This window comes from Typopeltis vanoorti, chromosome 7, assembly GCF_054136105.1.
Source record: "Typopeltis vanoorti isolate ZY-2024b chromosome 7, IOZ_Tvanoo_1.0, whole genome shotgun sequence".
In the NCBI taxonomy this organism is placed as follows: Eukaryota; Metazoa; Arthropoda; class Arachnida; order Uropygi; family Thelyphonidae; genus Typopeltis; species Typopeltis vanoorti.
Window position 1 is genome coordinate 103,556,340 of NC_143555.1, and position 13,222 is coordinate 103,569,561.

At 37.0% G+C, this 13,222-nt stretch overlaps 1 protein-coding gene across 1 annotated transcript in view; it reads right to left on the minus strand.

Annotated features, from left to right (window-relative positions):
* The window catches only part of LOC150104925 (adhesion G protein-coupled receptor L4-like), a 99,778-nt gene that overhangs the window by 11,439 nt on the left and 75,117 nt on the right, over positions 1–13,222 (minus strand). Inside the window, exons 16-17 of the mRNA XM_090395088.1 lie at positions 6,431–6,516; positions 2,352–2,478 (exon numbers count right to left, since the gene is read on the minus strand). Of these exons, the coding sequence (XP_090251214.1) occupies positions 2,352–2,478; positions 6,431–6,516 (213 nt within the window). The remainder of the gene's footprint in view (positions 1–2,351; positions 2,479–6,430; positions 6,517–13,222) is intronic.

Consider the following 13,222-nt stretch of genomic DNA (forward strand, 5'->3'; position numbering starts at 1 on the left):
CACTGCGAGGATTGAGGGCATGGTGCATTGTCATTAATTTTCGAGTTTTTCGGTCTAAATCTCCCATCTCTGACTGGGTCCATTCAACAATGCCTGCTGAATATCTCAGAACAGGTATGGCCCAGGTATTAATTGCTTTTATCAAATTTCCAGCCTTAAGCATTGATTTAAGGAGTTTTCTTAATCTTCTTATGTATTCTGCTCTAGTTCTTTCTTTGATCTTATTGTGCAAAATTTGTGATTTAAGGGGATTAATGACAATATAAACAATAGAGGAGATAATGAATCTCCTTGAAAGATGCCCATTTTTATGTTTACCTCTCCAATTTCTTCTCTATTTAGAACCAACGTTGTTCTCCAGTTTTTCATGCTGGATTGCAAAAAATTTCGTACGTTTTCGCAAATACCGAATAGTTCTGTGCATTTTAAAATCCAACTATGAGGCACCGAATTATAATCTATCCAAGCCATATTAAGGTTGGTTTTTCTACGTTTGCAATTTTTAAGAATCATTTTATCAATCAGCAATTGGTCTTTTGTGCCTCTTGAATTTTTGCTGTTACCTTTTTGTTCAATTGACAAAAGAGAATTTGCTTATATTTTATCAGCTATTATGCCCGTGAGTAGCTTAAAAGTTGTTGGCAGACAGGTTATTGGTTGGAAGTTTTCTGTGTTTGGACCTTTTTTCTTTATCCTTTATGATCAAAAACGTTTTCCCTGCTGTGAGCCACTCTTCTTTGCTTTTTCCTTGTAAAACATCATAAAATTGGTTAGCAAGTCTTTCGTGTAAACCTGTTAGATATTTCAACCAGTAGCCATGTAATTCATCCTTGCCGGGTGTTGACCAATTTTTTTTTTAGCTTGCTTTTGAACCATTTCAGTTGTTATTTTCAGTTGGTCCATTTTTCGTTCTTCAGATTCGTTCGTGATTTGTTCAATCCACTTTGCCTTGTTATTGTGCCTCTTAGGGTTGTCCCATTGGTTTTTCCAAAACTTTAGTGTATTTTCTTTGTCTCTGGTATTTATATTTATATTTTCTTTAAGGTTATCATTCCTGCAGCAATCAATTTTATTTTCTTGTAAAACTGGTGCTGATTTGCGCGAAACATCGAATTTTGCTTGTACTGTTCAATGCATGCACTGTATCTTCTTATTTTAGCTGCTACTGCAACTATTTTTTGCTTCACTTCCTCTAATACTTCATCAATAGGTCGTGTTCCAGTATTATATCTCTTTATGAGGTTATTTCAGATTTTTGTGTTTTTCAGCTTTTTTTCCTTAAAGTTTTTCAAATTGCTCGCGTCTGCTCTGTGCTTAAGAATTTTGTTCTTCAGTCAATGCTTCCATTTTGGTTTCTGAGCCTTACTGCTTTTGGGTTCACTAATCTTATATCCTAATTCAGATGTTACTACGTAGGCTATTGAATACATAAGTTGATTCGTTTGACCAATAGTTCCAGTAGGAATATCCCTTGCAACTTTATTGGCCTCTTGTAGGAGTTCCTTGAGTTTTTGTTGAGGTACTTGTCTCAATACTGGGAGCCTAACTCGTGCCTGGTTGCTGTTTATTTGCTCGATAATTTTTCTTGCGAGTTCTTGTTCCTTATCTGATAGCTTCCTTTCAATTATTTGTATATTTTCAAAATTTTCAGCATTCTGCACGTTGGAATCGGGTTCTGCTCCATTCATATTCTTGGTCACTTCAGTGTCAGTACGGTCTCTTTTTACAGCTTGAGGTTTCAGTGCTTCCAGCTCAAGTTCACTAAATACCTTGCGTTTGATAATGAAGCTGCGTTGCTTCATCAGCCTTTCGAATGAAATTTCAGAATTTGAGTGTCGTTCAAACCAAAGTTGGAACATTCGTTTCTGAAATCCCCTAACTGATGTTGATGGGTTTCAACTGTAGAAGCACTGCATGATTTGTCGATTTTCAGCCATGCTCCACTTTTTCCTAGTAAATACTTTCGAGTTCTGTGGATCTTGCTCCTGTAGCCCTTTTGTCACTGGCTGTCCAGGAAGCCTAACATCCAGTGCGGTCCTTGGTAACCCGCGTGACGACCGATGCGGTATAGAGTTCTGATTTGTCTTCACCATTTTTAACTGGGGGTGGGCAGTTGCATGAGATAAAAAAATAGGTAAATAAGACAGAATCACCCCTAGCCCTCGAATACTCTAATAGCATTGGGGGGAAGAAGCAAGGTAAAAAGAAATACAGAGGGAAAGAAGAATAGGGACCAGTCTACAGATAATATATCAGGTGTATGTTACATGAAGTAAGGCGTGGTCCAGCTTATATATATATATATATATATGTCGAAGAACAATGATTAGGGTTAAAGTGGAAATATTTACCTGTAATCCATTGAGTACTATAAAAACGTAAGAAAATGCAGCATTTTCTCTGGATATTTTTATCACTCCAAATCCCCATGTCACTCCTAACAAGCACATTATGGAAAAAGAGCCTTTCATCCTTCTCCTGATGAAAAAATAAAATAAAATAAATAAATAAAAACACCGGGTTCGTTTTGATAGAATGTTCTTATATCTTTTATGATAAATTGACTAGCCAGTTTATTAAAAAAAGAAAGAAAAAAAAAGCCAATAACGTGTTAGATGCTGAATTACAGTTCGAATTCGATTTGATTTTGAAAAATAATAATAATAAAAATATATATATATATATATATATATATATATATATATATATAACTATACATATAAAAACTCAGTCTCAGATTGAAATACTCGGTACTTGGAGAGTATAGATGATCATGCCTTCGACATAACATTCCATAACGTTATATGAGGGACGATACAAAAGTAATACCTCTTTCCCCTCCCCCTTGTCAAAAATATAATTTATTTAAAAATCACTTTGATATGGAGTAATCCTCCATCTCTAGCGAGCATTATGTTATTTTTTGACAGTCCCCGTCATTCTCCATGCACTTTTCCCATCGGTGAGTGAAACGCCGTATGCTAACTCCATAAAAGTCTTTACGCCGATGTTGTAGCTCTTCACAAAACAGCTGTCATTCGCAAAATGGTTTCCTCGGAGTGCATCCTCATCCTTCAGAGCACCAAACAGATAGTAATTAGAGGATTCAGATCCGGGTTATAGTGCGTAAACTGATGTCAGGTTGGACATTATTACCGAGAAAGGGGACATCATGTTTCTGATGGGCTAAACTCCACGGATGCATTTTTTTTTTTCATGGTGCCTAGTTTCAAAAAAAAGTCCTACAAGCAAGACCCCTCCTCCCCCCATCTTTGCCCCGAACATGGTTGCCAATAGTAAACCAATGTTTCATCACCTAGGACCAGTGACGGCTCGTGGCTTGAAATCGTGGGGGTGCTGCAACTTTCGAAATATACATACACATACACACTAAGTACAGTGTATATGTGTTTGGATAAAATATCAAAATTATGATAAAAAAAAAAAAAAAAAATTAAACATGAAAAATATTGTTTATTATCGAGAAAATTATACAGTTTGGTATAATTCAAAATTACTTAAAAATAAAATATATTATTCTTGTTTTGTTTCATTAAAAAATATTGTTTATTATCAATTACTAATTATATGAAGAGCCAAAGGCTTCAATTCGGCAACGTGAAATTATTTAAGTTAAGGGATATTGCATCCCATATTGTTTCATAGCCGAATAAGAAACTCAAAGAGTTTCATGCCGAATACAGAAACTATATAAAGTTCGGCGAGTCCAAGCGTAAGCAAATACCTGGATAGTCCATATTGTAGTGCAACATGGGGCAACTCATAGTAAGGGTGGAGCAAGATCCGATCACTGTTCTTGGAATTTACTCATAATGTGAAACTCAGCTTCTAGGAGCTGTATTACTGTTCTACATTATGAGAGAAGGTCACTACCCAGACCGGTTTCAACCTTTATTGAGGTCTCATCACCGAATTGATCTTCTACTGTAGACAGTACGCAACGAGTCAAAATGTCCTTGTATCCTTCGCATTTTGATTTCCGTGCAGTGTTACGAGAGGGCCAAGTCCATTCCAAGAAAAACACCCCCACACTGTAACACTTCCTCCAAAAACTTGGTATTAAGTAGGTCTACCTACTCACTGATGAGACCTCAATAAAGGTTGAAACCGGTCTGGGTAGTGACCTTCTCATAATGTAGAACAGTAATACAGCTCCTAGGAGCTGGGTTTCACATTATGAGTAAATACCATGAACAGTGATCGGAGCTTGCACCACCCTTACTATGAGTGCCCCATGTGTTGCACTACCATATGAACTATCCAGGTATTTTCTTACGCTTGGACTCGCCGAACTTTATATATTTTCTATATTCGGCATGAAACTCTTTGCGTTTCTCATTCGGCTATGAAACAATATGGGATGTAATATCCCTTAACTTAAATAAATTGTTTATTATCGATAAAATTATAGTTTGGTATAATTCAAAGTTACTTAAAAATTATTATAACAAATGTTATGTCTTTAATTGTAATGTCCAAATATTTAAAGAGACAGAGTAAACGATAAGCACTACGAACACTCTACTATCGGCAAACTGCATATAAACAACAGTGGAACAACGCGACGTACGGTGCCGCATTACGCTAATAGCTCGAATCTCACTATGACGTGCATATGCCTGAGCGGTTAGCAATATGACATTGTGGAAAGCACAGTGCCGCTAGCGTCTTTCGCCCTCCTAAGTGCTAAGATGGATTTTTATTATTTTTTATACAAAATAAGAGAATTGTATAGGATTGTTGATGATAAAATTAAATATTACAAGCAAATATAAATAAATTAATAAATATATTTATATATCCAGAAAAATTGGGGGTGCTACAGTTCCGCAGTGCTTATGCATGAGCCGCCCCTGCCTAGGACTGGAAAGCCCCCCCCCCCCCCCACTTCTGTAGCGCTAGAAGAGAAGTTCAGTGCAGATGGCGTTACTGGCTTTTTTGTGTTCGTCGCTCAGCATTTTTGGGAAGTATTGTTCCCACCGTTTGTAGGTCTCTGCTTGGCGTCTTTCCAAGAATAGTCGATTCATGCATGAAGGACGTACGAATTGGTTGCCAACACGCGAAATCACGTGCTTTATAGGTAAAATTTTCCAACTGTTATACAAGCAACATAGTTAACTACAATAATCATAAAAGAGAAGGTTAATTTTCCGACCTGTAATAATAAACAGCTCATCCCATAATACGGACTGATTACCCTATTATCGGAATGGATTCTCCTTTTTCTGACATGCGCAGAAGTGTCGAAGGATCTCTAATCGGTGGGAGAACTTTTATACCGTGTGCAAATCCTGTTGTACTCAAGGTTGTTAACAATGGTTATCTCCACTAGTTTCCTGATACCGACTGCGCTGTGCAGTTAGCGAGTCGTAATGCGACGAACCTCCTTGACTAACATGAATGCGACTCTTGTTTTCCGTCGCTATTCTGCTGTTTCAAGGCTTGTCTCTGACCTCGGATTCCACACTCTTAAAATGGCTGACAGGGGGGGGATCTAACTCTGCTCTCATATCGATAGTATCACATCTGTGAAAAATTTATACTCCAGACGAGTATAAAATTTCAATGAACTCGCATCTTTTGCAATAAGGCGTTCAATCACCACTTTACTTCGTACATGCATCTATAACAGGCATCATTTTGAACTACTTGCTTGTTGCGCTCATGTGACTGATCGTAGCGCCACTCACCTGTGGTGGAATTAGAAACTACTACTGTCCAATCAGCGATGTGTAAATCTTTCTGCTGCGCTAGAATGGGAAATTTTTTTCTATTATTATTTTCCTCAAATTATTATAAAGTTCGTAATGCGAACGGTTTGGGCATTCATATTAATGAGTGCTTAGTTAGTAATAATATTGCTAATGAAGGAATGTGTTATTTTTCGGTATTACTGTGATCATGTCGAGAATAGTCTGTAATTCGATCATCATTTAACATCCGGATTTGTTTTTCCAAATAAATTATCACATTAATAGCAATGATATGTAATGGATTCTTTTATTTACTACTTTTATGCAATTATTTCTTAGTAACAAGTTTGGCCAAGGTTATTGCTGACCTGGTTGACCGAGTAGGCAGCATTTCTACTCTTTAAACACCAGACCACTCTAATGGCATTGATGTTTGCGAACATCTTTTAGTGGTAGACCACTTTCTTCGCTCGACGTAAGACAGACCAACAACCCATTTATTATTAAAGGTCCGAGATCATTCACAGTATTAATGTCAAGTAGACTTGCAACTTTTTTTTTTTTTTTTTTGGTGGGGGGAGATTTGTATAAAAAAAAAGAGAAAGAAATGCAGGTAGCAGGAAAGGATTTGCGAGAAGAGAAAGTATTCTTGCATAGTTTAGGCAATATGTATACACAAAAAAAATGTTAAAAATGCAAATCTTAAAACGACATACATTAGCTTTTCTGTCGTGCTTAGTTTCTCCTTTATTTTCACCTTAGATGCCGAATACAAAGTTCGTACAAATATGAGCATGTTGATCTGAAAAGAGCGAGAAAAAGGTATTTCAATTAAAGATTATGATAATTTGCAATTTAATTTAATTTAATTTAATTTAAAATTTGTATTATTGATTGTATAGATCAGAGATGTGATTCCAAATTCATCTTAAGTTATTAAATTTATTCTAAAATCTTACTTTATTTAAGTGAGGTTTTTTTAAAGTGTGTTTTTCCCCTCAACCTAATGGTTGGTGGTGGGGGAGTAGATTCTATCTCATCAGATAGAATACTATTAGACAATGGAAACGGGAAACCATTTTGTTCTATTTTACGGGACGAAAATCCGAATTTCTGGAAGACAAACCCACACCCCTGTATGAGACCGACTAACTCACCCTTTGATGAGTTGCTCAGTCTGCAACTGAGCTACGGAGGCTCTGTATACAGTATACACTTCTTGATTTTAATATTCCAACTTGAATTATTCAAGTTGGAATATTACTAGATTTAAACTTTTCCATATAAGCAATGGGGAAAAGTAATTAAAATGTTCTTCAATAGCTTCAACAACTTTAAACAATACGAGCCTGCAAATTAACATTAAACTTGGATAAACTAAAAGAAAGTCAATACATGAACGCATTAAGAAGATTATTAAAACAGATTTCCTTAGTTCATGACAAAATACATCATAAATGTTTATTTATGGCGTGAAATTTATTAAGTTATCTAAGAACTATCACACTTGAATTATTTAATTTCTTTTCGGTGCTTAAATGTGCATTGCAGTCAAAGAAGCGTTACGCAATATATGACGTCACTTCCTAATAATAACCTATAAGAAGTCGTTAAGTCTGTTGTTGAATATATAACGCACAATGCTGAAAAAAAAAATGCATTAGCAGAAACTTCAAAAAACATCTGCGGTGAAAATTAGTATTTTTATCGTAAGGATGCTTTAAACACAGGCTTAGTTGTATTACTGGTCACTATTAATGTCCTTAAAAGAATCTAGGCTGCAGGAAAAAACAAGCTCAATCGAAAACCTTACCTTTAACTCATTTTGAAATATTCATTTGGCTTCACAATAACTGCATGTTTCAGTTATTCTGTTTGCCATTTATACAGCTCTATTTATTAATGTTGGTATCTAATAATCTTCCTTGGAATTTTTTTTTTTTTTTATGATTTGTTTTCTTTTATTTGCCTTTCTCCTTCCTATCGTTTGGCTGTTTGTTAAATATAAGTCGTCCAGTCCTTACGAATGCAGAACTTAAAAATGATCCAATGCATAACGTATAACGCTACTGTCAAGATGGGTGAAACATTTTTGCTTCACCCATCCTGACATCCATTGTAAGCTTTAAGCTCGCCCTCTGGGGGGAGTTGTATTAGTTATGATCAGCTGGGAGTAGAATAGCCTCCAGTCTTTTGTATTTGTAGTACTCTGTTTCATTGTAATTGACAGCTTGTACGATCAGTGGGTTTGAATGCGAACTTGAAGAATTTTCTGCGAGATCACGAAGAAGGGAGGAGATGTACGGAATGCCGGTTTCTCGATGAATCTGTGAATTTCTGATAAACCATGGGGCATCTAGAATCATCCTCAGGCATTTATTTTGGATTCTTTGTAGTTTTGAGATGTTTGATCGTGAAGTGTGACTCCATGCTGGTGAGGCGCATGTAATAACTGGTCGTATAACTATCCGGTAAAGTAGTAATTTATTTTGTAAGTTCAGTTTACTTTTCCGGTTAACCATTGGGTAGAGTTGAGCTATTACTTTGGATGCCTTAGGGCCAATGAAATTGATGTGCTTGTTAAAAAGGAGTTTCTTGTCCAGTAGTACCCCAAGATATTTGGGGTACTACTGGACAATTGCCATTGGATCTTTTGACCAGAGAGCAAGATGTCTTCTTTAATGCAGACTTTTTTCTAGAGAATAACATGGCTGAGCTTTTGAGGGGGTTTGCTTGAATCCTCCAGTTGGTGAACCATTTTTCCAGTGCGCGCTGATACTTCCTTGGAGTCTCCTGATTGCTACGCGAGGACTGACAGCCCTTGCTAGAATAGCGGTATCGTCGACATAAAGGGCCGTAATGGTTGTTCTTGAATTTAGCTGGATGTCTGATACGTAAATTGTGAACAGTAGTGTGGCCAGAAGGGAACCTTGAGGTACTCCAGCTAGAATTTTGCGCCTTGATGAAACAATTCCGCTAAGCTTTACTTGCTTGTATCTTTCGCTAAGGTATGAGTTAATAAGTTTTACTAGCTTAATTGGGATGTTGTTTTCAATAAGTTTGAAGATAAGGCCTTGATGCCAGGCCTTGGCAACGTCCAAGAACACAGCAGCAGTGTGGAGGTATGGAAACCAAATTACTCATTTGGAATTATTTTATGTTTGTCCACTGCTAATTGCAGCTTGTTAGGATGACTTTTTCTGTCCCTTTGCCGAGGCAGGAAAGAAGAGTGATGGGCCTGTAGCTTTGGGGGAGTTGTGGGTTATTACCAGGCTTTTTCAGAGGGATGATGTCAGCAGTTTTCCAAGCTGTGGGAAAGTACTGGAATATCAATATGGAATTGGTTATATTAACTAAATGAATTATGGCCTTCCTTGTGAGTAATTTTATTATTCTATTGGTGATGCCATCGGGACCAGGAGCCTTTTTATTCTTCAATTGGGATATAATGTTGATTATTTCTGTTGGAGTAGTGGGAGTGATGAGCTCTGAATTATCCTTAGGCTGTCTTAAGGCTTTTCTAACTTGACGATAAACTTCATAAATGAGATTACTATTTAAGTTTTCGTAAGATGGGCTGCATTGATTTTACAGGTTGTCAAATTAGGGGTTCTATGCTTTCTTCATCTGAGACCAAACATGTGCAATTCCATGTTTGGTCTTCATAGGGGAGAAGGATTTGTCTTTCGGTATCAAGAGTTTTTAGTAATTTCCATATGGAGTTATCTTCTGGGTTGATTTCCGTAAGTTTAGATTCCCATTCGGAATTCCTGTGTTTCTGGAGAGCTTCTCGAAGCTGTCTGTTCAAGGTGTTTAAGGTTGTTTTGTCCTGCGGTGCTCTCTTGTTGTGGTATCGCTCTCTGGCTTTGTTTTTAGCCCTAATCAGGTCCATTATCTCTTCCGGAATCCGACTGGACGAGTGGAAGACAGTGGTTTGTGTGACTGATATTATTGCTATGTTAATTTGTCTTGTTAGTTTGCTTACAGCTAAGTCTATGCCTTTTATTTTATTTTATTTTATTTTTTTTGCGAATAACAGAAGATGGGCCGATGTGATCTGGGAGAACCTTAGAGAGTTTATCCCATGCTATAAAGGAGTGTTGAGGAGAGAACTGATCCTGGGTACCTAGCTTGAGCTGGATCTAAAGTAAGCTCTTCTAATGTCTCCAGCTGATATTGATATCTGACGTTCCTGAGGATAACTATGTCTAATACATCCGAACTTCCTTATGGGCTGCAGTGGGTGGGCTCGGTAGGTCCAGCTACTATTGAAGAGTTGAGTGGCATGTAGTTAAATAAAGTACGGCCTTTGGAGGTTGATTGACGAACTGAACCAAGCTGTATTCTTGGGCTGTTGAGGTCTCCTGCTATAATTATGGAATCCGTGGAGCCGAGGATGGAGCCTAAATCCGATGTCAATAGAGGAATGCTGCGAGGATTGTACGCTGCATAGATTTTAAGTCTACCTGCGTTGTTGGTGTACACTTCCACACCTGTCACTTCAAGGTTTAAAGTTTGAGCTTTGGTTAAAACACTGTGGCTTAAATAATTTTTAATAAAAATGGCTGTGCCACCACCGCCACTAGAGTTAAGTCTGTCTGTCCTATATAATATATATGCTCTTAATCTTGGGCTGTTAGATGTCCTGAGGTGGGATTCGCTGACCAAGATTATGTCCGGATTGTATCTGTTTGCGAATTCTTGCAGCTCAAGAATTTTTTTGTCAGGCCGTTAGCATTCCATGCTATAATCATGAGGGAGTTTGGTTTGAATTTTTTTATACATTGAAGAGAGCTGTCAATATGGATTGGGTTTCTAGATAAAATCTCTTTCTGGAAGATGGTGAGGTGCTTGCTTTGCTTAATTCATGCATCATTGTGGCAAGTGAAGCAGTCAGAACTGATGTTAACTTGGAGCTCGTTTGCTCTTGAGGTGAAGGAATCTGAGTTCGTGCAGCCTCTGCGTATGTTTTAGTCATGGATGAAGGTCGTGTGCCTTCCTGTGCTGCTGAATATGAGGTATTTCGATCAGGAGGGAGACCTGCTTGGTTGCTAATGGTGTCATTGCATGGGAGGAGCAGCGTTCATTCTTGCTGACCCATGATCTTTTGGGTGGAAAAGGTGCTCCCTGTCGCTCTGCAGTTAGCACAACAGGCAGGAGTAGATCTTGCCTTGGTGCAGGTGTTGTTTTGGTGTCCCTCTCCACATTTCAGACATCTGTAGGCAGCTCTGTACAGTTTTTGAGTATGCCCAAATATCTGACATCTATGGTATTGTCCTACTGATGCCTTCTTCCTTACAGTCTCGGTTGTAATTTTGAGCCTGCAAATATCTGTCACTTCATATATCATTTTCTGTGTATTCTGATTTCGACCAACACTAACAGCATTGGCCTCTTGTCAGATCTCAGCATTCTGCTGACTTTCATTGGGGTCAGTCCTTGGCTGATGAGGTCGGCAGTGATCTCATCAGTTGTGATACCCTCAGAAACCCCTCTAAGCACCACTTTAAGATTTTTTTTCGCTTGCTAGTGCGAAGGTATGGAAGGGCAATTTGGAGTTGTCCAGCATTTTCGTCATCTTACGATAATCTGAAACAGTAGCAGGATGAATCTTTACACCCTCATCAGTATTTCTTGCCCTGGAGAAGTTGATAATTTGTTCTCCTAGGGGCCTTGAAACTGAGATCCACTTCTCTTCATCTCGGAGGATAACTGGAGGGACCTTTTCTTTTCTATCTTGGATAACTTGGGTATCATGTGTTGCTATATCCTCTTCCATATCATCTTCAGATATTCTTCGTCTTTTGTTTGATTGTTCCTCTTGCGAACAATCGATGGTAGTCAGGGAGTCTTTGGTGGCGGAACAGGTGTGTGAAGTCCCATTCAGTGTCCACATCAACTTCTTCCATGTCATTAACCTGAGTGTAGAGATTCAGACAGCCAGGATATTCTGTCTCAAATTTCTTTAAGGTAAATTTAAGAACGTCGAGTGTCAGATCTTTGTTTAAATTTTGAATGGCGTCCTTAATGTCTTTTACGTTTTTCATTATTATTCACCGTATATTTTCAAAGAATATTCTGGTGTCTATAGATAATCCTGTAGACTTTGGAGGATCCACTGCCCGTAGACCCAGCAAAACAATATATGTTAAAGTTTATAATGCCCTAATAACAGGGGAAAGGAGTGTCAAGAATTCAGTTGGTCACAGATCCAAAACCTACCTCACTAAAGTACCACACATCCACCACTGATCCTCGTCGCGGGCCTACACGGCCATCAGACCTCGTGCATTTTTCATGCAGAGATGGGACGTGTTATCTAAAATAACACGCCCCATCTCTTCAAAAGTCACCTTATCATCCCATAGATCCAATGCAAACGCCAACATGAGAATTAAATAATAAATAAAAGTACAATGTTAAAAGGTGTATGAATAGAACAGATAAAAGCTGCAAATAATTTTAATAAAATAAATCGAAAAGAAACCTATACCATATTTTAATATATTTCCCATTTATATTAATATATTTAAATAAATTTATCTTCTTATACAAATATATTTCGCTATATTTACAGTTCATATATTCATTTATATTTTTGACGTCTATATCAGTTTACGTCCACGAATAAATTACAGTCATTGTAATAATAAAAAATAATAAAAGAACTACGCTTATGGAGAACGTAGGCGAGGTTCATTCGTACAATAAATATTCAGAAAGGTCGACTGTCGCAGGTGAGATAACATAAAGTATTCCAGACGGCATAATGTAATGGCACAAATAGGTGGCTCCCAGCTTGTAGGATGACTATTATTTGTTTGAATTCAGTTAATAGCAAGAAGAATTAATAGTTTCGGGAACTACGTGATATAGATTTCGCTGATGTCTACCAGTCAGAATTTTTTTTTTTTTTTTTTTTTAATGGCTCATAAGATGAAAACAAAAACAATGTATAGAGACAGAAGCGATTGGATGAGAGTATACTTTTTATTTTCCTTTTTTCGGTATGTTTGACTTGGTCGTAATATATGTAAAGTTTTTATACATTTAAATAATTAGCTTTTTTTTGGCAGTAATATGCAAACATTGTTACTGTTAAGATACTTTTTTATAGAAATATCAAGTTATTCGGCACTTCGTTTCCTTGACGTCACAGTGACGTAAATATTTCAAACCTTGTCAGCTCTTTCCTCATAGACGTCGGTTGTTTTTACTAATTGCATCATCAATGTCAAATGACGTAAATGATGTAACTGACCGTAGATTAAAAAATGCAGTACGAATTGTTCGCGTATCTGTTAATATATTATTTTTTTAGGATCAAAACGAGTTTTCTTTCTCATTTTAAATTCATTATTTTTCTATCAAATAATTATAACTTGTATGCAATCCTTTTTATTTTAATTTATAGTTTTTACAAACATTAGATAATTATCATTTCAACCAATCAAGGTATATTGCGACTATTTTATTATATATAATAGTTTCAGTTTTAAAATTTATTT